This window comes from Terrapene carolina, unplaced genomic scaffold, assembly GCF_002925995.2.
Source record: "Terrapene carolina triunguis isolate 2854851 unplaced genomic scaffold, T_m_triunguis-2.0 Scaffold96, whole genome shotgun sequence".
Lineage (NCBI taxonomy): Eukaryota > Metazoa > Chordata > Testudines > Emydidae > Terrapene > Terrapene triunguis.
This window is the reverse complement of record NW_020664447.1, coordinates 53009175-53030420: the sequence shown is the minus strand read 5'-3', so window position 1 is coordinate 53030420 and position 21246 is coordinate 53009175. Positions and strand designations below refer to the sequence as shown.

General features: G+C 39.4%; 1 protein-coding gene across 1 annotated transcript in view; it reads right to left on the bottom strand.

Moving 5' to 3' along the window:
- G2E3 (G2/M-phase specific E3 ubiquitin protein ligase) overlaps window positions 1-20998 on the bottom strand; it is a 48091-nt gene extending 27093 nt beyond the window's left edge. The window contains exons 1-7 of the mRNA XM_029911508.1: window positions 20903-20998; window positions 18951-19013; window positions 12092-12189; window positions 4324-4425; window positions 3262-3386; window positions 1718-1883; window positions 872-978 (exon numbers count right to left, since the gene is read on the bottom strand). Coding sequence (XP_029767368.1) covers window positions 872-978; window positions 1718-1883; window positions 3262-3386; window positions 4324-4425; window positions 12092-12189; window positions 18951-18987 — 635 coding nt within the window. The 5' untranslated portion in view covers window positions 18988-19013; window positions 20903-20998. The remainder of the gene's footprint in view (window positions 1-871; window positions 979-1717; window positions 1884-3261; window positions 3387-4323; window positions 4426-12091; window positions 12190-18950; window positions 19014-20902) is intronic.
- Window positions 20999-21246: the final 248 nt, after the last annotated feature.

Genomic DNA, 21246 nt, shown 5'->3' with positions numbered 1-21246 from the left:
GTAGTTCATGTTTAACACAGTACTGTACTGTATTTGGTTTGTTTGGGTTTTTTTTTTTTTAATCTCGGCTGCTGCCTGATTGTGTACTTCCAGTTCCAAATGTGGTGTATGGTTGACTGGTCAGTTCGTAACTCTGGTGTTCAGACCTCTGAGGTTCTACTGTACAAAGGGAGTGATAGCACAGGTTGGCTGGACCAAGAAAGTGAAGAAAATACAGTGTGGAGAGGATGAGAGAGCAGTCGCTGGGAAATGCACCTGCTTTCCCATATTAAATTGAACTGCCCATATTTTAAAAAATATTCTGGCCATATTTAAAAATGAACTGCCCATATTTAAAAATACTAGAATTTTTAAAAATTCTAATAACACCTTGCATTTATCTATATTGAACATTACACCTCTACCTCGATATAACGCTGTCCTCGGGAGCCAAAAAATCTTACCGTTATAGGTGAAACCGCGTTATATCGAACTTGCTTTGATCCACCGGAGTGCGCAGCCCTGCACCCCCGGAGCGCTGCTTTACTGCGTCATATCTGAATTCATGTTATATCGGGTCACGTTATATCGGGGTAGAGGTGTATCTCTAAAATTTAGATTAGTAGTAATATATCTCTGTCCTACACTACATTTGCAGCCTCTCTTAATTTAGTACTCTGCAAATCTAAGGAGTGATCTGAAAAGAAGCAAATTGCACCCAAGATAAAGATAAACTGCTCTCATTGCCAGTAGAAACCCAGGAAATCCCAATGATCATTCAAATTTTAATTATACTGCATAAATAAGTACATGGTTTTGGCTTTGTTATCCTACTTAGTTAGAGTTGTATATACAATATGGATTATTTGTGAAATTATTGCTAGTTACTTACTTTTCTGGAATGTGTATTCCCATTCTCAACATTTCATTCTGAAATTTGTCTTTATTATTGCACACTGTGCACCTAAAGAAAAATACCCCAGCACTCAGAGCTTGATACTGCATCAGAAAACAGAAAAGAAAATTAATTGAACTGTTCACATTTACTCTGTTTCCATCCTTTTGTACTCAATAAGGTCATGGTACCCTGAAGATTGGGCGTTACATTTATGGATTCTGTTCTGGCACTGACTTCTTCAGTGCAAGGATCATCTTAAATTTATCCCACTTTGAAGCTAAAGGTGCCTTTCTATCTTTTCACAAGGGAAATGTCTGATCCAGGGGCTGGGCTTGTAAGATCATCTCCAGGAGGAAAGCATGAGCTTTCCTTTCAATGACCTCTTCTCTCCCCTCCCCCACCACCATTCACTCTGCATCTGAAGAGATTCCTACACCCATGTCTAGCCATGAAAATGAAGGAACAGAAGTAACTAAGGCCACATCATCCTTTTATGATATGGGCTATAAATAGAACCTTCCTGAAGACAAGCTGAAGTGTGACGATCTCAAAGAACATCTTTAAAAAGGAATCTTCCCAATCTTGCAGTTCCTAAGATTGTATTTTAAAGTTGCTGTTCTATTTTAGTGGTCTGATAACATGGACAAACTAGTTAGTTTTTTCCCAGGCCTGTAATCAACAGACTCCCTGGATGAAAAAGTTAGTTATAGTCTTATATTTTTGATGTTGCTTTATTACATTTATTGAATATTAAAATAAGAATGTAAACGTTAATTTGTTCTATTATTCTAAGTAGAAAACAAAATGTTGTGAGCATCACAGAATAAAAGGTTGTCTTACCTGCAAGCAGTCTCTATGAAACCAAGCATTTTTACAGCAAGGACTTTTCAGTATATTGTACATTGGAAAGTGCTCAACAAATTCCAAGCATATTGTACACTGTGAAGAGCCTCTAGATTCATCAGATGGAAGTTTCTGAACCGGCCGGTGCTCCCAACAATATGACCTTAAATAGAAAATTAAAGCTCTGCTTAATGACACTAAACTTCAAAAACAATCAAGCTATTGTTATTAATACTAAAGACAGTAACATTATATCCTGTATCATAACTGCAGACTTCAATAGTATTAATTTTTCACACATGTAGTTTAGAAATAAATCATTTTAGAACAGGTTAAAAAAGCATATATTCAATATGCAAAAAGATTCACAAACAAATTAATATAAAATAGCAAGAAAATGGATTCTCTGATTCCCGATCAGTTGTTCAAAAAGATTACTAAAAACGCCAAAGGTTTTGTATTGGTCCAAAAAAGAATTAATGGTCATTAAAAAAAAAAAAGTCACCTAATTAAAATAACAATACATTACTTTTTTATTATCAGATTTTAATTTTTAAAATCTCTGAATAATTCCACAAAGCCCACACAACAGCCAAAGAAACTAAGATTTAATTGAGAGTTTGAAAAAGCATGTGTTAGATTGAGAAAATATAAGTAATTTAAAGTGAGGTTCTACTCTAAAAATAAACTTTGGATTTATATTTATTATAGCTCATTGGTTCCATATAAAATGTATTCAGTTTACAAGTTAAATTATTCTTCATCCCCCAGTTGCCAGCCCTGCAAACTCAACCTGGGATATGAAGAATCAACTGTGTTCTTTTTATGCTCACACACTATCAGCAGGAGCCTGGATACAACTGAACAGTAGATGTAGTTCCGGTGCAAACAAGCGGTGGGAGCTTTTTGTTGTTGGGTTGTTGTTGTTTTTTGTGATGATGCATTGAAGGATAATTCAGCTTGACTTTCAGGTCCCAGGCTGAATTTGAAGGACTAGCAGTTAGAAAAAGAATATTTTTCATTTGTAAATTGAGCAAATTTGATCTGGAGTCAAACAACAAAAATGGAATCATTATTATAATTACTTTTCAGAGTTTAAAACTGATACTTAAGCTGACGTCCAACTTCACAATTTTATGTAGAACATTAAAATGTGTGCTAACATTAAGAGTTAACATTTAGTTGCATCCTAAAAATACTGAAAAACTATTTCACAAGTATCATATGTATCCTGCAGAAAAGGCATGGCTATCAGATGATTCATTCCCTGCTTCTTGGTTCAGACAGGAGCATTTCATCCTCTCTGGCCCAAGTGGAAAAAGTGAGGAAAATTTAACCAGAAGACGATGCACCTCAAAATATGATTCTCTAAATTGTAAGAAAAATGGTAGGTTTCTTTCTTCTCTTAAATAGATAATTAGGAGGCCATTTATAATGCCCACACCCTCTTCTTGTAGGAAAAAGAAGAGCAAGTGTATTTCAAAAAAGAGCACCTCTCATTCTGTAAGGAGTGTAATTATACCTGACAATAAAACACTTACCCAAACTGTTCCATGAATTGGAAAATGCATTCCCTTTGAACCCCACAAGGGAAATGATAGCTTCGTTTGCATTTGGGTGCTACACATCCAATCGAAGCACCTTTTTTCTTACAGATATTACATTTCTAAGAGAAAGTTTTAGAAATGAAAGCCTATTAAAACTTAAGTCCAATTAAAATTGCTGGAATTATAACATTAACAAAAGAAATCTGACATAAGGAGTATAGAAAAGGAAATGATGCTATACTGAACTGTTCCAGAGGATATTCTAGCTAGAATTGTAGCATTACTAATTTACTGTTGTTATGTACTTTTCAAAGACTTAAATAAACTCTGACAAATCAGTTGGCATTCTGTATTTTAATCATGGTATCTAAGGTTGGTGAATCCATTGTTAAAATATGATAATTCTATCAACAAAAATATACAAACAGTTTGGGGCTCAACAGATGCCATAGAGGCAATCTGGATATTTTAGACAACCTGCTCTCTTAACTGGTTCCTGCTCAGCTATTCGAGTTAGACTTGTCAAAAATGTTAATGTTTTTGTTTCATCCTGGAAATGTAAGGATCTATCCCACTATCTGTTTTATCAGTCCTTTGTGTTTTGTCCCAAAGACTCTGGTTAAGTTTACACCCAATCTGTTGGAGAGCTGAAAATGAAATTTTCCTCATTGGGTCTCAATCACTGTCTCTTCTGTAACAAATATCAGCCAAGTTCCATTGTCTATATATGTGTGTGTATATTATATATTATTTATACACACACATACACACACACACACACACACACTTGCCAATATACACAATCATTTAAAAATAAGAATTCAGACACTTGAAAGTAGGATATACTTGCCCATAAAATGAATTAAATATGACACATAGTACAGTAAGTACTGAAAAATGCAATGGTCACTATTTCAAATTTGTAAAGAAAAATCATTCTTTAATTAAAAAAAAAAAATCTAAAGATTCATTACAGACCAGATTTGTTATTGAGTTTAAAGTGCAAAAATGATGAAACAAATATTAACAGTGATAATACTGGAGCTTGATTCTTACCAGTTTTGCAGCTCTGTTTACTTCTTTCCTAATGTCTTTGATTAAAAACCCATAAACTCCTTCATCTTCTTCACCCCTCTGCCAAATTCCACTTGACATCAACTATAAATAAAGTTAAAATTAGTAAGAAATTCCAAGACACTAAACTATTTTTAATCAACTTTAATATCTAGGACTGGACTATAAGCATCTATTGGTATCAATACAGAAAACCCTAGTAGATTGATTTAACAAAATGTTTAAGACAGTGATATTCTTTCATTGCAGAGGCATAATAGTCTTTCCCCCATTCCTCCCAGCATACTGCTGCTAAGGAACTGCAGGAATCTATTTGACTAATTCCTAGGACCAAACTAAATATATTCTAGGGTCCAGGAGACAGTGGCTGAGGACCTTGCAGAACAAGCAACCCTAATGTAGGAAAGTTTTAGAACACGTGAATGTGCCCAGAATGAAAAAAGCAATCTTATCCTAGTCACTTAAAAAAAAAGATCTTTAGCAATTGACTAGTCTAACTTCCACCTAAACAAGAAGAGCATTTTCACACACCGACTCACCAAGCTAACGAGGAGGGCTTTAAACTAGGTTCAAAGAATGCAGGTGACTAAAGCCCTCAGGTAGGTATATTAAAAACGTGGCCTTAATAGAGGGCTACATATTGGGGGGTGGGGTTGGGGGAAGAGGAGGGGCAGGGAATGGAAAATTATAGTAGGGTCATGGGAACCTTTGAGAGTCTTTGTTTAGATATGGATGAGCACAATTGAAAGGAATAGTCTAGGTGATTTTCTAAAAGGTTTGGTCCTTTCTAGATAGTAGGCTCCTAATGTCTAGTGTGTGGAACATTGCCTTCCTTTTATTCCTGTGCAGTTTGGGGAAGAACGATGGAAGATGAATAGGCTGATTCAAGTGGAAGGATGAAGGTATTTTAGGTACAAACTTTGGGTGTGGTCTCAAAGTAACTTTATCTTTGAAGAAAACTGTAATGTGGGGAGGTATGCCATGAGAGCTCCTATTTCCATCACTCTTTGGGCGGATGTGATGGCCATGAGAAAGGCAGTCTTCATAGAGAGATGTACGAGTGAGCAAGTCACCATGGGCTCAAATGGGGGACCAGTGAGGCATCTCAGATCTAAGTTAAGGTCCCAAGGTGGTGTAGCATCTCAAATTTACGGGTAGAGCTTCCAAATATCTCTCAGAAAACTTTTTGTTGCTTGATGCGTGAACTCCTGTTGATCTTAAGGCCAAAATTGCCACGAGATGTTCCCTCCGTGAACTTGATGATAGCCTTGATATTTTTAGTCCTAGGATATAGTCCAACAGCAAGGGACAAAATATAGCTGTGATGTGTATATTGGCACACCAGATTCAGAATCTCTTTCATTTCTGAAGGTAAGTATAACGTATGGTGGGTTTTCTGCTATTTAACAGCATCTTTTTCACAGCTTCAGAACAAATAATTCGCCATCTTGGAACCATCAAGGAGCCATGCTTTCACATAGAGAACTTCTAAATTTGGGTGGCAAATCTGGCCTGCATCCTGACACAGGAAGTGTGGAAAGGGATGAAGAGTGATTGGTGGGCACACCGTCATTCATAAAAGGTAAGGGAACCATGTCTGTCTGGGCCCAAGTTGGGACTATCAAAATGATCATGGCCTTTTCTTCTTTTATTTTGTGTATTACTTTCGGTATTAATGGGAAAGAGGAAAGGCATATAGAAGAAAGAAAGGCATCCCCCAGAAATTGATGATCCAGTCCTGCTCTTGAGCAGAATTGTGGGCACTTGCTGTTCCTGGCCGTGGCAGAAAGATCTATGCTTGTGTAGGACCATGGTATCTAGCTCCCACTCATATTCTTGTGAGAATTTCCTGCTGGGTGTGTCCAGCTGTCATGTTTTACAGTGCTGGTAGGTAAGTAGCTCATGTGGACAAATGAAAGATCTTTCTATAGCGTGGTATCTACAGGGTCTTCTCTTTTGTATCGGTGTATAAGTACCTAATGATCTTAATGTTGCTCTCGAATCTTTTAGGGATTGGAGGGATTCATCGGCAAATAATTCGTACTCTTCAAATGAGAGATCCTCCACTGTGGCCTGCACCTCTTTCAGGAATCTGGAAAGATGGAGCCACGATGCCCTTTGCATGACCACTGCTGTTGCTATCAAAAGAACAGCTGTGTCAGCTGCATCTAAGGAAGCTTGTAATGCAGTCCGCGCCAGTAGCTGACCCTCCACCATGATTACTTGAAGTTGTTTCTTTTTGTCTTCCAGAATATACTCAATAAATTCACTCAATTTGGAGTAATTTGTATGATTATACTTTGACATAAGCACTTCATAGTTGGCAATTCTAAATTGCAGAGTTGTTGATGAATATGCTTTGCGTTCAAATAGATCTAATCTCTTCCAATCTTTGTCATATGGTGTCATCTTAGTGTGGTGCTGTCTTCTACATTTGTTCACAGCGTTGACAACTAATGAATTTGGTGTAGGGTGCGAACATAAAAAGTCCATGTCCTTCAAGGGTACATAATACTTCTTGTCTGCCCTCTTTCAGGAGGAGGGTATTGTGGCCGGAGTCTGCCAGATAGTTTTAGCTGGGTCTAATAGTGCCTCATTGATAGGAAGAGCGATTTTTGCTGACGTTGAAGTTTGCAAGATATCAATGTTGTGATTCTCTCACTTCCTCTAATGGAACTTTAAGAGAATCTGCTATCCTCCTGAACAGTTCCTGGAATTTCCTGTTATCATCTGCTGCCATTGGTGGGGGAGGCATGACTGCTTCATCACATGAAGACAAAGAGATATTGCTTGCAGGTGTGGTTTCCTTATCCAGTCTCTCTTCCTGTTCCTTTAAAGGCTCTCCTTCAGGCTCATGTGGCCTAGCTATTGAGGATGATGGGGAGTGTCTCATTCTCTCTCTGGAGGGTCTTGAAAATTGTTGCCGGTATGCAGCCCCTGGGTCCCAATAAGGACATTGTGGGGGGGAAAAGGCATGGGTGGGAGAATCCATGGGTGTCAATACCAAGCTTTTGGGTCACCTCTGGCTTCATGGTATCTTGCCAGAGCATAAGGGTTGATTTATGCAGCTCCCTGATGTGATGGGGGGCTATATGGTGCAAGAGAATAAATCTCTTCCTCATCATCATCATCACTAGAGAAGGAAGGTGCAGTCCTGGAGGGTGACGGATAGATATGGTATGCACCTCTGGGGATGAGGTGCATACTGTGGTGGTATTGGTAAGCAAAAGTATAGATTCAGGTGTATCAAAAACCAGTGTGGTCTTTTGGAAGTCTAAATTCCTGCAGTACTGGCACCACCATCATCAGTACTGTGGAAGGCATTTGCATCGGTGCCGCTGCAGTGGAAGAGGTTGTCAGTGCTGAGGTTGTTCTGTGCTCCACTGAGTGTCCAGCAGGTGGCGCCGTAAGTCTTATCAGTGCCGATGTGCTTGGTACCGCGAGTCTAAGTGGTTCAGTAGGTACCATCTTTGAGGATCTGGATTTTTCCTTGCCACTATCGCTTGACAGTGCCCTTTTGTCCAGTCCTGCCCTATTGGGGTCCTTGGACTTACCAGTGGCAATGGTACCAGAGGACCTAGGATCCTGGCATATCCTTAGGCCAGTTGGTGACGAAGCCACCAATCTCACCAGAGATCTTTGTCTTTTAGCTGGCTCTTTGATAAGCGAAGTTGAAGCCCGCTTCTTGGCAACTTTTTGTGAGGAATCTGTTGATTTCCTCTTCATAGCCAGTGGGGAGTGTGGAGCAGCTGATGTTGATGCTGATGGAAACCACTGTCCAGGGGAGGAGGTTCTGGTACCAGAACAAAAAGCACTAAGAAACTCACTACGAAAAAGCTCTGTTAGGGACTCCGTCTCAGGCCAAGGGTGGTTGAGAAGGAATTGAAGGCAGTTTGGCCACACAGCGCTTTATAGCCCCCGAATGTGGAGCATGACGGGGAGAGCACATGTGCGGCCCAAACAGGCACTGCTACCAAAAATCTCTGATCCTAGGCACAGGGATGCAGACACACTTAAGTGGAGCACACATAGGGACACTACTCAAAGAAGTAGTGTAGGTTCATAGTTAGCTCTCCTTCCCTGCTAAGAACAGATGACATCAAGAAGGCGGAGGTGTTTAATGCCCATTTTGCATCAGTCTTCACTAAAAAGGTTAATGGTGACCAGATACTTAAGCCAATTAATATTAACAACAAGGAGGAAGGAACACAAGCCAGAATAGGAAAAGAAAAGGTTAAAGAATATTTAGAGAAGTTAGATGTAGCCAAGTTGGCTGGCCATGATGAAATGCACCCTAGGTACTTAAGGAACTAGCTGAAACAATCTTGGAACCATTAGCAATTATCTTGGAGAACTCATGGAGGATGGGTGAGGTCCCAGAGGACTTGAGAAAAGCAATCATAGTACCAATCTTTAAAAATGTGAACAAAGAGAACCTGGGGAATTCTAGACCAATCACAGCCTAACTTCGATACCTGGAAAGATATTGGAACAAATTATTAAACAATCAATAGGTAAGCACCTAGAGGATAATAGGGTTAAAATGAATAGCCAGCATGGATTTGTCAAGAACAGAGCATGCCAAACAAACCTAATTTCCTTCTTTGAGAGTGTTATTGGCCTAGTGGATAGGGGGAAGCAGTAGATGTGATATATATATGATTTTATTAAAGTTTTTTACACAGTGTCACATGACAAATAAGCAAATTGGGGAAATGTGGTCTGGATTAAAATTCTGTTAGGTGAATGCACAACTGACTGATAGACCATACTCAAAGGATAGTTATCAGTGATTCGCTGTCAAACTGGGAAGGTATATCTAATGGCGTCCCACAGGGGTCTGAATTCAAAATGACCTTGACCAATTGAAGAATTGGTCTGAAATCAACAAGATGAAATTCAATAGAGACAAGTGCAAAGTACTACCCTTAGAAATTAAAAAAAAAAAATCAATTGCACAACTACAAAGTGGGGAGTAACTGGCTACATGGTAGTACTGCTGAAAAGGATTCAGGGATTACAGTGGATCACAAAATGAATGAGTCAATAATGACGCAGTTGTCAAAAAGGCTAATATTCTGAAGTGTATTAACAAGAGAGTTATATGTAAGACACAGGAGGAAATTGTTCTGCTCTATTCGGCACTGGTGAGACCTCAGCTGGCGTACTGTGCCCAGTTTTGGGCGCCACACTTTAAGAAAGATGTGGACAAATTGGAGAAAGTCCAGAGGAGAGCAACAAAAATTGGTCAGGTTTTCCAAACCTTTTACCATCAGGAAAGGTTAAACAAACTTGACAAGTTTAGTCTTGAGAGAAGATTTTGGGGAGAACCTGATAGTCTTCAAATATGTTAAGGGCTATTATAAAGAGGACAGTGATCAATTGTTCTCCATGTCTTCTGAAGGTAGGACAAGCAATGGGCTTAAGCTGCAGCAAGGGAGATTTAGGTTAGAAAGTTTTTCCTACTATCTAACTATAAATATAATTAAGTACTGGAATATGAAGGGAGTTTGTGGACTCCCCACCATTGGAGCTGTTTAAGAACAAGTTGGGCAAATGCCTGTCTGGGATGGTGGTCTAGGTTTACTTCGTCCTACTACAGTGTAGGGCCTACATTTCTATCAGTTCTTAATAAAAACACAGACTATAATTTATTTGAAAGCACAAGGAATAGGTGAATCTACTGAGTAAAGCCAACAAGGATTTTAGAAACAGATCATGCCAAAATAATCTGATGGCCCTTTGATACTGCTACATATTGAGTAGACAAGCTAAGTATTCAAGATATTTTATTTGTGTAAAAAGCCTTGCTGAAATACATTACCAAACTGGAAGCTCATTAAAGAAATTAGAAGAGTATTGTCTGCATAATAAAATAAACAGCAAAAATTCATCAGAATAACTTGGAACTCTTGTTCGACAAGTGGGAAATGAGAACACAGTAGTGTACAATGATATATGTTGAGAAAAAAACAACAGGAACACAAATGTGATAGTTACCTGTAAGAATCATAAAGACAGATTTTAATGAAATATCTGAAACTGTCATAATAGAAAAAAATATCAAGGAAATAATTGCACCTTGTGTCCTTTTTGTTTCTTAAGAAGCCTATAGCTCTTACTGCATCCACAGGACTTAAGTAAAAACCATAATTGGTTTAAAGACACTAACACAGTGGTGGGCAACCTGCTTCTGGGCCATGAGACATTTTGCGGACGTTGACCATCTGCAGTCACGGCCCCCCGCAGCTCCCAGTGGCCACGGTTCGCTGTTCCTGGCCAATGGAAGCTGCGGGAAGCGGCGGCCAGCATGTCCTTGCAAATCGCGGCCACTAGGAGCTGCAGGGGGCTGTGCCTGCGGACGGTCAACATCAGCAAAACGTCTTGCGGCTTGCAATCAGATTACCCTGATGGACCCCATGCAGCCCTCAGGTTGCCCACCACTACACTAACACGACTCATGTGGATAATTCACTATGCAGCAACGATAAGCTATGTTTTATGTTGTTTCTTCAAAGGCACACAGAACTGAAGGTGCTCCCCAGAGCAAGAAGGTGAATGGCCAATGGCCTGCAGTAAAGAAGCTCTAACTTACAGTAGCCTTACCCAACTTGCTTTGCAGCCCAGAATCTCTGAAGCACTTAGTGCTACAACCATGTCCCTTCCCACTCTCCACACAGGGATCTGCGAAGGAGGACTGCATAGGGACTCTTACATCAGCCCTATGCTGATTCTGCATCAGGAAATTCTCCCATAGTCTACTGTGGCCTCCTTACACGGCCAAAGCAGCGTATAGGGGCGTTGGTGAGAGCCAGAATCTATCCCAATACCTTAAAAGTAATCTACAAAGAAAAACTATGGGCTTGCACCTTTTTCCATCTTCATAAACTGTAATAGCAGCCTGCAACCATGTGCACGCACACAAGTGTGTGTACATTTAGTAGTTTATTCCCCCCCCAGATTTTTACGTTGGATCTTCAGGTCTTGTCTGCCCAGGAAAACTGATGACAATTAAAGAACTAGTAAAACAATAATACCATAAGAAAGAGCAAAAGGAATTTTAGGGGGACTGTTTAAAATTTTGGTTTTGTTTAACATTATTTAACTTCAATGACTATTACATTTATTTTAGAAACAGGATATCTTGGTTCAAAGTTCAAAACCCAACCCCTTCTATCAGCTAATGCCAGCCCTGGCGACTCCATTACAATGGGGTCCCGACCCACAGTTTGAAAACTGCTGCTAGCGCTATAATGAAGCCAGATAATGCAAAGTGAGGAACAACACATAGCAAACAACGAATTACATGTATGCTGCTAAAAACAGAATTATACTGAAAGGGGTAGGGGAAATATTTTAATGAAGGCTTGAGTTCTTAGATCCTAAAATTATGAAACTAAATCTTAATTTAAATGAAGAATTAGATGGGATAACATGGATCCATTACCACCAATTTTTGAAAACGCCATCAAGTTTTTATGATTTGGGAATGTGCTAATTGCAAATGTGACTATTCAACAGTGAGTAACAACCTATTATGGTGTGTTTTCTTTCTGCTGCTGTATCTTTAAAATAATTGAAAAGGCTCAATAAATCTCCCCAAAAGAAAATAATTTGGAAATTAGAAGAGAGATCTTGGAATTTTGCAGACAAAGAGTTGCAGGTTCACTGCTGTTTAGTTTACCAATTCTCATCAGAAAAAATTGGTAAGTTCCTAGAATTCAGTTCAGGATCAATATGAAATACTTACCAAGCAGTAGTAATGAACAGTGAGATTGTATTCCTTGTAAGTTCTCTTTTCTCCATATTTTTCAGGACAGTCATCAGTTCGTTGACAGAGGACACAGGCTAAAAATATTGAAACACTGTTTAGAAACACTTAATGGAAATGGTCTATTAACAGAAAATGCTGGTTCTAACCCTTAAATAAATTAAATATGAACTAGGCTACTGGATAAGTGTAGTAAAGCCAGTATCACCCATCTGGTATTCACCAGATGGAATTCAATGTTGTGTTTGTTTACCACACTCCACTTACTTTAAGTGGCTGTTGTTTCTCTCCACTTTTTGTAGGTGCTCCCCTAGCCTTCCTTCTTTTTTCATGGGTAGGCTTTGAAGTGCAGAGCAGAAAGAGCAAGAGAAGAGAGATTGCAAGTTGCTCCTTCCCTGGCTCCTGCTGGATCCTAGTGAACAAGGGATTTTGCTCACCCAGCAGGCGCATCTTGGAACCTACCAGCAAGCCACACGCCACCAATTGAAATGCCCTGTTTTAAAGGCCACCTAAGGTGGTATCTTTAATATTGTGTCAATTGAGTGCCTAAACACTATGGTGAGTTGTACATTATAAATGTGTAGAGCAATTGATATCTGAATATAAACACATTGTACCCAACTTTTTTTGTAGAAATATAATGATATTGATGATCTCAATAACATAATAAGCTCAATGGAAAGAATCATTACTTACCTGTTAGTAACTGTGGTTCTTGGAGATGTTCTGCACATGTAGATCCCACTTATGGTGTCCATGTGCCCCAGCAAAGGAGTTCAGAACATTTTCACTAGCAGTGTCCAATAGGGGTCACACATGCCCTGAGGGCATAATGGGCACAGCAACCCCAACTGCCACTCAGTTCCTTCATCATCCAGAATCCTCATTTGTAAGACTTTGAGCTGCCGGTATGGAGGGCGGGTCATGGGATCTACATGTGAAGAACATCTCAAAGAACCCCAGTTACTACATAAGTAACTGTTCTTTAAGGAGGTGGAAGCTAGAAGTTATCTGTAAAGAGACTGCAAAATACCTCTTCCAAAATGGGCATCAGATCTTGAAACTGTGACTTAATAATGTTTTGTAAGCATATGAGCTGAAGACCAGGTAATTGCTCTACATATTTCTGATTTTGGAACCCAACTTCAGCATGCTATTGAGGCTCTTTGCACTCTGGTGGAGTGAGTTTGCATGTTTGATGGAGGACTCTTATTAATATTATAAGCAGTTCTAATATAATCTATACCCATTCTAGCCATCCCTTTTGATTTATTATCATAAACAAAGAAAAAAGTCTTGGCATTTTACCAAAAGATCTAGTGCTACCTAGGTAATATAATGGTGACCTCACATCTAATGTATGTAATTTTGCAGGTGAAGAATGAGGTTTTGGAAAAAAAGCTGGAAAACGACTGCATCGATTGATATGAAAATTTGAGTACTTTAGGAATAAAAGATGGATGTGGTCTCATAGTTACTCTATTCATGTAAAAAACTGTATAGAGGATTTATCGTTAGGGATTGTAATTTGCTTATTCTACATGCTGATGTAATTCCCACCAGGAATGCTACTTCACTGTCTGTAGATGAATTGGACAATTTGATAGAGGTTCAAGGAGGTCAAGTGCAAGTGGGCCACAAGTGAAGAAAGCATTAAATTTGAAGTTCCATGCTGGAGCAATCTTTCTCACAGGAGGAAAATGTGGGGGGAAAATTTCATAAATCTATTCACTGATTGATGAAGTTGCACCTCCCTCTTCTGGAGGATGAAATGCGGATATCACTGCCAAATAGACTTTGACTGAAGAGATATATTTAAAGCACCTGGGACTATCTAAGAGGTAATCTATTATTGGAACAGAACTGGGAAATGGAGCCCAGAGATCTTCTGCCAGATCCAATATTCCTTCATTAATAGGTAACGCAACCCTGCTCTGGGATGCTGGCTGTAGAATATCAAAGGGTTTATATATGCTTTTTCCTGAACTGTCTCCAAAGGAACTTCTAGTGTTTTTGCCATATGCTTCAATAATTCCTGAAAAGTTTTAAAATCATCAGCTGAAAGAGGTGTAGCCTGTGACATGGTTCCATCAGGTAAGGAAGAACCACCAAGTATAGCATCAGACGGATTGTCCTGATGGGCTGGTATTTCACCATCACTTAAAATTTGTTATTCCTCTGTATCTTGAACTCGAAGAGAGTGATCAGACTTATAAGAGTTTGCAGCAGGTGATTCACAATTAGATCCTGTCTACTGTGGGAATATTGTTCCTGAAATGGACGATATCGAGGCCATGAGAACCAATATGGCCATCTGGGAAAGGGATATTGTGTCCCTTTTGGAGGAAACCAAGGGGCATAGTGAGAATTAGCATCTCATAGAATCATAGACTTCAAGGTCAGAAGGGAACATCATGATAACTTGGTCAGACCTCCTGTACATTGCAGGCTACAAAACCTTACCCACCCACTCCTGTAATAGACCCACTATGTCTGGCTGAGTTACTCAAGTCCTCAAATCATGATTTAAAGACTTCAAGTTACAAAGAGTTTAAACCTGCAAGTGACCTGTGCCCCATGCTGCAGAGGAAGGCAAACCCCGCTGCCCCCCAGGGTCTCTGGCAATCTGACCTGGGGGAAAATTCCTTCCTGCCCCCAAATATAGTGATCAGTTGGACCCTGAGCATATGGTCAAGACCCACCAGCCAGACACCTGGGAAAGAATTCTCTGTAGTAACTCAGCCCTCCCCATCTAGTGTCCCATGAACAGCCATTGGAGATATTTGCTGCTAGTAGCTGCAGAATGGCTACATGCTTGTAGGGAGTCCCATCATACCATCCTCTCCATAAACTTATCAAGTTCAGTCTTGAAGGCAGTTAGGTTTTTTGCCCACTCTGCTCCCCTTGGAAGGCAGTTTTAGAACTCCACTCCTCTAATGGTTAGAAACCTTCACCTAATTTCAAGCCTAAAATTGTTGATGGCCAGTTTATATCCATTTGTCCTTGTGTCCACATTGGCGCTTAACTTAAATAACTCCTCTCCCTCCCTGGTATTTATCCCTCTGATATATTCAGAGAAAGCAGTCATATCTCCTGTCAGCCTTCTTTTGGTTAGGCTAAACAAACCGAGCTCTTTGAGTCTCCTCTCATAAGGTAGGTTTTCCATTGCTCAGATCATCTTAGTAGCCCTTCTCTGCACCTGTTCCAGTCTGAATTCATCTTTCTTAAACATGGGACAACAGAATTGCACACAGTATTCCATATGCGGTCTCGCCCAGTGCCTTATATAATGGTACTAACACTTCCCTGTCTTTGCTGGAAATACCTCATCTGATGCAACTAGGACTGCATTAGCCTCTCTCACAGCTGCATCATATTAGCGGCTCATAGTAATTCTGTGATCAACCAAAACACCCAGGTATTTCTCCTCCTCTGTCAGTTCCAACTGTAAGTCCCTAGCTTGTAGCAAAAATTCTTGTTGTTAGTCCTTAAGTGCGTGACCTTGCACTTTGCACTATTAAATTCATCCCACTTCTATTACTCAGTTTTCAAGGACCTCCAGATCTTCTTGCACGATATTCCGGTCCTCCTCTGTATTGGCAATACCTCCCAACTTTGTGTCATCCACAAATTTTATTAGCGCACTCCAACTTTTTGTGCCACAGTCATTATTAAAAATGTTAAATAAGATAGGGATGGTCTTGAGGCCAGAGAAACTCCACTAGTAACCTCCCTCCAGCCTGACAGTTCACCTCTCAGTATGACCCATTGTAGTCTCCCCTTAACAAGTTTCTTATCCACCTTTCAATTCTCATATTAATCCCCATCTTTTACAATTTAACTAATAATTTCCCATGCGGAACTGTATCATAGCCTTATTGAAATCCAGGTAGATTAGATGTACTGCATTTCCTTTGTCTAAAACAATAATAATAATCAGTTATCTTCTCAAAGATCTGGCACGATCTACCTTTTGTAAAACCATGTTGTATTTTATTCCAATTACCGTTTGCCTCTATGTCCTTAATTATTTTCTCTTTCAAAATTTGTTCCAAGACCTTGCATACAATTGAGGTCAAACTAACAGGCATCTTTAGGTTAATTAGGAGGCTCTTGTTCATATGCCTCCCTAAACTTTTTGTTTCCGTCCGTCTGACTTCCTCTTTGGTGGAGGACTCCTGCTAGAGTCTATAGAGGAATCAGAAGCCATGACAGGAGACTGAAGGATTTGAGCGGGTGTTAAATCCTTGATTGTATTGACATGTTGGTTCAAAGATATTTTAATTAGATGCACGCTAGGTTTCTTTTTGAGGAGGAGCTCCATCCGGTATTGAGATCAGAGAAACCGCCAGGCTTGGTGACTCAGGTGCTGGAGTGACCCTAAGGTCTAATGAAGACACATAAGAAGCTTTTGGAGCTGCAAATTTAGTTGTAAAAGGTCCCTGCAAGGAGGATGCTATAGATGCCTCTCTGCTTTGAAGCTTCCTCTGCAGCTAAAACCACTGGTGCACAGCAGACTTTGATCAAAGCTGCCAGTGCTGCTGAAGCCAGTGCTAATGAGAAGGAAGTCACATGACCCTTTGAGCTCCTTCCCTTGAGATCTTTTAACTGAAGAAGTAGAGGAAGGTTTCTGTATCAGCTCTGTGCAGTGGTGCAGCATGGCAGTACTCTTCTGCACTCTTAGCACAGATCCTTTGAAGAACTCTGCACTCCCGGCAGCAAAGAGAGGGCTTGGTGCCAGGAAACAGAGTCAGAGTCACTCAGTCCTTGGACAGCAAGGGTCTCTGACTGCTCCGAGGGACCTGAATCTTTTTTAATTGCTCCTGAATTAGGTGTCACGTTTCTGGTGACAGAGGCCTTGGAGAGATGAGCTGGGAAAACAGACTCCTCTGTATCAGGTCTGTGCTGAGTCAGACATAACTCTCATGGACCTTTCCCTAAGATAAAGCTTCAGTTTGGACTACCACTCTTTGTGTGCGCACTTCTTGAAAGAGTTGCAAACTGCACACTTAGCCATGACAGATTCCTCACCCAGACAGTAAAGGCATCTGTTGCAATCTCCCCACAGGAGGACATGGCTTGAAGCCTGGGCTCTGCCATAAGTGACTGCCTTTTTTTTTTTTTTTTTAAGACCTACTGAGAATATGCTACTTGAAACAGTAACAAGTAAATTAGCTATTAAGTATAAACAAATTATTACGTAACAAGATTACTACAAAGGGACACTATGTTATTCTGACTTTGCCTCATGGTAAGAAGGAACTTCGTGGTGGTTGCTGTACCCTTTAAGCCCTGAGGGAAGGGGACACAAGGCCACAAAGAGCATATATGTGACCCCTATTGGCAATGGTAGAATATAAAACATTTTCACATGTGATGGGGCACATGGACACCAGAAATGGGATCCACATGTGCAGTAACTTGAAGAACTGTGTTACTACTTTTTAGTCCATTGCTTTTTCATATGTATGTGTGGCAATCATTCGGCAGTGCACGATTCAGTGTAAGGGGTTCCATTGTCTGCATTAAGTCACATATTTAAAATGCCCATACAATGTACAATAGTGTTTCAAAACAGATCCATTAGCAAATTTAAGAACACCTTGCATTTAACAAATTTAAAAACACAAAAACAAACTATTAAGGTTACCAAGAAATTCAGAAAACTAACAAAAACTAACAAAGCTAGAAACAGACATCTTAAATTAATTTCAAATATCTTAATTCTGACCTGCAGTAGAAATAAATTAAAGTTTTTCTTAAATTTACTGATACTTCCATTAATCTAAAGGAACCATATTCATTTAATGCTAATGGTAAACAGTCACAACAAATAAAGAAAACAGTGCTATTTTAAACTCTTCTATTTTCTGAAAAGTGAAATCTCAACTTAATAGATATGTCTCACACACAGCTAAGTTTAACCCAGCAGTTGCACTTCCAAAGTGATTTTTTAAAAGCATTTATTTGCAAAACGATCAAAATATGTTTTAAGCATAAACATAATTACAGGAAGCCTTTATCAAAATTAGGGAAATAAGTCATCAAGAATATCATGCCATCCTGAACTCACCCTGAAGGGAATCATTTTTCAACACACAATTTTACTATTGAAATTTCAGCCATTCTTTTAAACCATTGCATTACCAAGCAACATGCTGGAGTCATACTGTTGAATTTAAATTGAAATCCTACATTAAAATAATTGCCTTTGTATTGCAGCTAGGGTGACCAGATGTCCCAATTTTATAGGGACAGTCTCGATTTTGGAGGCTTTTTCTTATATAGGCACCTATTACCCCCCACCCCGTCCCGATTTTTTACACTTGTTATCTGGTCACTCTAATTGCAGCATCTACAAGTTCTGTAAACATTTAAATACAGTAAGTTAGAATCAGTGGTTCTCAACCAGGGATGTGTGTACCCCTGCGGGGTATGCAGAGGTCTTCCAAGGGGTACATCAACTCATCTAGATGTTTGCCTAGTTTTGCAGTAGGCTACATAAAAAGCACTAACAATGTCAGTACAAACCAAAATTTCATACAGACAATGCCTTGTTTAGACTGCTCTATATACTATACACTGAAATGTAAATACAATATTTCTATTCCAATTGATTTATTTTATAATTACATGGTAAAAATGAGAAAGTAAGAAATTTTTCAGTAATAGTGAGCTGTGACACTTTTGTATTTTCATGTTTGATTTTGTAAGCAAGTAGTTTTTAAGTGAGGTGAAACTTGGGGGTAAGCAAGACAAATCAGACCACTGAAATGGGTACGGTAGTCTGGAAAGGCTGAGAGCCACTGTGCTATATCATTTAATTAGCCTTACTTACCTGGGCTTTGGAAGCGGCAGAGGGTATTTTCATTCATTCTAGTAACTTTCTTCTAGCTGTTCACTATGGAAATTAAAAACAAGAGGTCAAAAGTATTCAGTTTGTTGAGGATGGTACACTGCATTTTACTGTATTTAATCCAATTTTCTTTTAAACTCAAGAAGTTGAGAGACTAAATCACCTACTTCTAAATTTTTCCTTTTACAATGCTTCCAGATGGCCTCAAAGTCCTAACAAATTAAAATTCATCTTTCATTCTGAAAGGTAAAAGTTGAAAAGGATAAAGGTTGAAAAGGTGAAATTTGATCTCCCTTTGCAATCTGATCTTTTGTGTATTTTTTACTCTATACTATACAGCGTTTCTCAAACTGGGGATCCCGACCCAGAAGGGAGTCACAAGGTTATTGTAGGGGGGTTGCGGTATGGCCAACCTTACTTCTGTGCTGCCTTCAGAGCTGGGCAGCCAGAGAGCGGCGGCTGCTGGCCGGGCACCCAGCTCTGAAGACAGCACCACCAGCAGCAGCACAGAAGTAAGGGTGACATGAGAGTGGTGGCTGCTGGCTGAGCACCCAGCTCTGAAGCCAGCGCCAGTGGGGGGTTGTCACTCTTTTGGGAGGAGCAGGGGGTTCGTCATGAGCTTTACAAGTTTATATTTTGCTGTTTTCAAATACATATTCATGCTTTGTTACAACACCATGAAATTTAAGATTTAAATATCTGAAACCATGAAATTCAAGATTTTTAAAATGCTATGACCGGGAAATTTATGAAATTTGGTAAGGTCCTAACAATAAGCCTTTCATTAAGACAATTTGCCTCTGACTTCCCCAGCATTTGGGAACCAAACCATGAACAAGTTTTATTTCCTTTTCCAAAAGATACTTTTGCAAACACACTGGCAAAGACTTTGCAGTTTGCCTATCAAATTAGTGAATTATGCATTTATTTAAATGCAAATTTGTTCTCAATTAAAATCAACGGACAAGATTTAAGTTTCTGCAAAAAACACCACACAACACTGGGCCACACTCTTGCCTGATGTAATTCACTGGACTTTAGTGGAGTTACACCAGGAAGAAATCTGATCCATTTTGTTAATATTTACTACAGCATTTCCCAAAATGTAGGATGCAAAGTAGCAGCTGTGGAGGAAAGGAGGGCATGGATAGGCCTTAATTGTTTTCCAGAACTTTTAGCTATTATGCTTACGAAGAAAGCTTGATCCAAGTATAACTGATAAAGTGGTGTCTCCCTGAAGTTGCAGACAGTGTGGATTAGATTTAAGGTATGAACTATCCCAATCATTTAAATGATCAAAACACATGACAAAGTTGAGGAATATCACATTATGAAGATCTACAGAGAGTGACCAATTATTTTGGATAGACCTGTTCACATTTTACACCACAATAGGGCTAAAGGCAGTTGACTTCATTTTCCTTACTAAGGACTCAGCTTCCAAAAATCTGGGAAACACTGGTTGACTGAACAAGAAACATGCAACAAAGCTGAAAACTATAGCCAATCTTCAAGGAGCTGCTGGCAATGCACATGGGAAGAAAACTGTAACATTTCTAGGAATCAGCAGTAAGACATAGAAGAGGCCTATTGGGTCATGTAATCCATCTGCTGGTGCAGGAATATCTATAGAAGTGAAGGCTTGTGCTTGAAATAATCTGAAATCACTAGTTATACAATTTAATGTGTCAACCTTTTTATTCAATCTCATTTTATTTTAATACTTTTGGACAATTTTAACTTCAGGTTATATCTCTACATACTGTATATCACATTTATTATGCCCTTATGCTGCCAAACAAATCAACTAATCAAGATTGGCAGAAATGGCATCAAGTGACAATTTAACTGAATCTGATAATCTACAAAGAAGTTATTTTTCCCACCCTTCTTTGGTGAGGGAGTCAAGAACAGCGTTTAAAACAGTATCTTACCTTTTTGGAACTTCCCTTGAAAGATGTTTTTTCTCACTCAGCAATGGCCACTGGCACCCTCAAGGTCTTCAATCTTCAAGGGCACTCGAACTAAGGGTCCATCTGTACAGGTAAAGAGGATCCCAGATGTCAGTACCCTATGGCTTAATGAAATGGTGAAAAATCCTGATAGATAGAGGGAGCTTAGGTTTGGCTGGCAATGAGAAGCACAAATGTCAGAACCTAACATTTCATTCTCTCTTTTGGGTTGGGGAGGAAAAGAAAGAGGAGGAAGTGCTACTAAAAGCAGTGGGTTGCTCTCTTATCTCAGTGCAGTGTGCCCTGGAGTTTTTAATTCACAAATT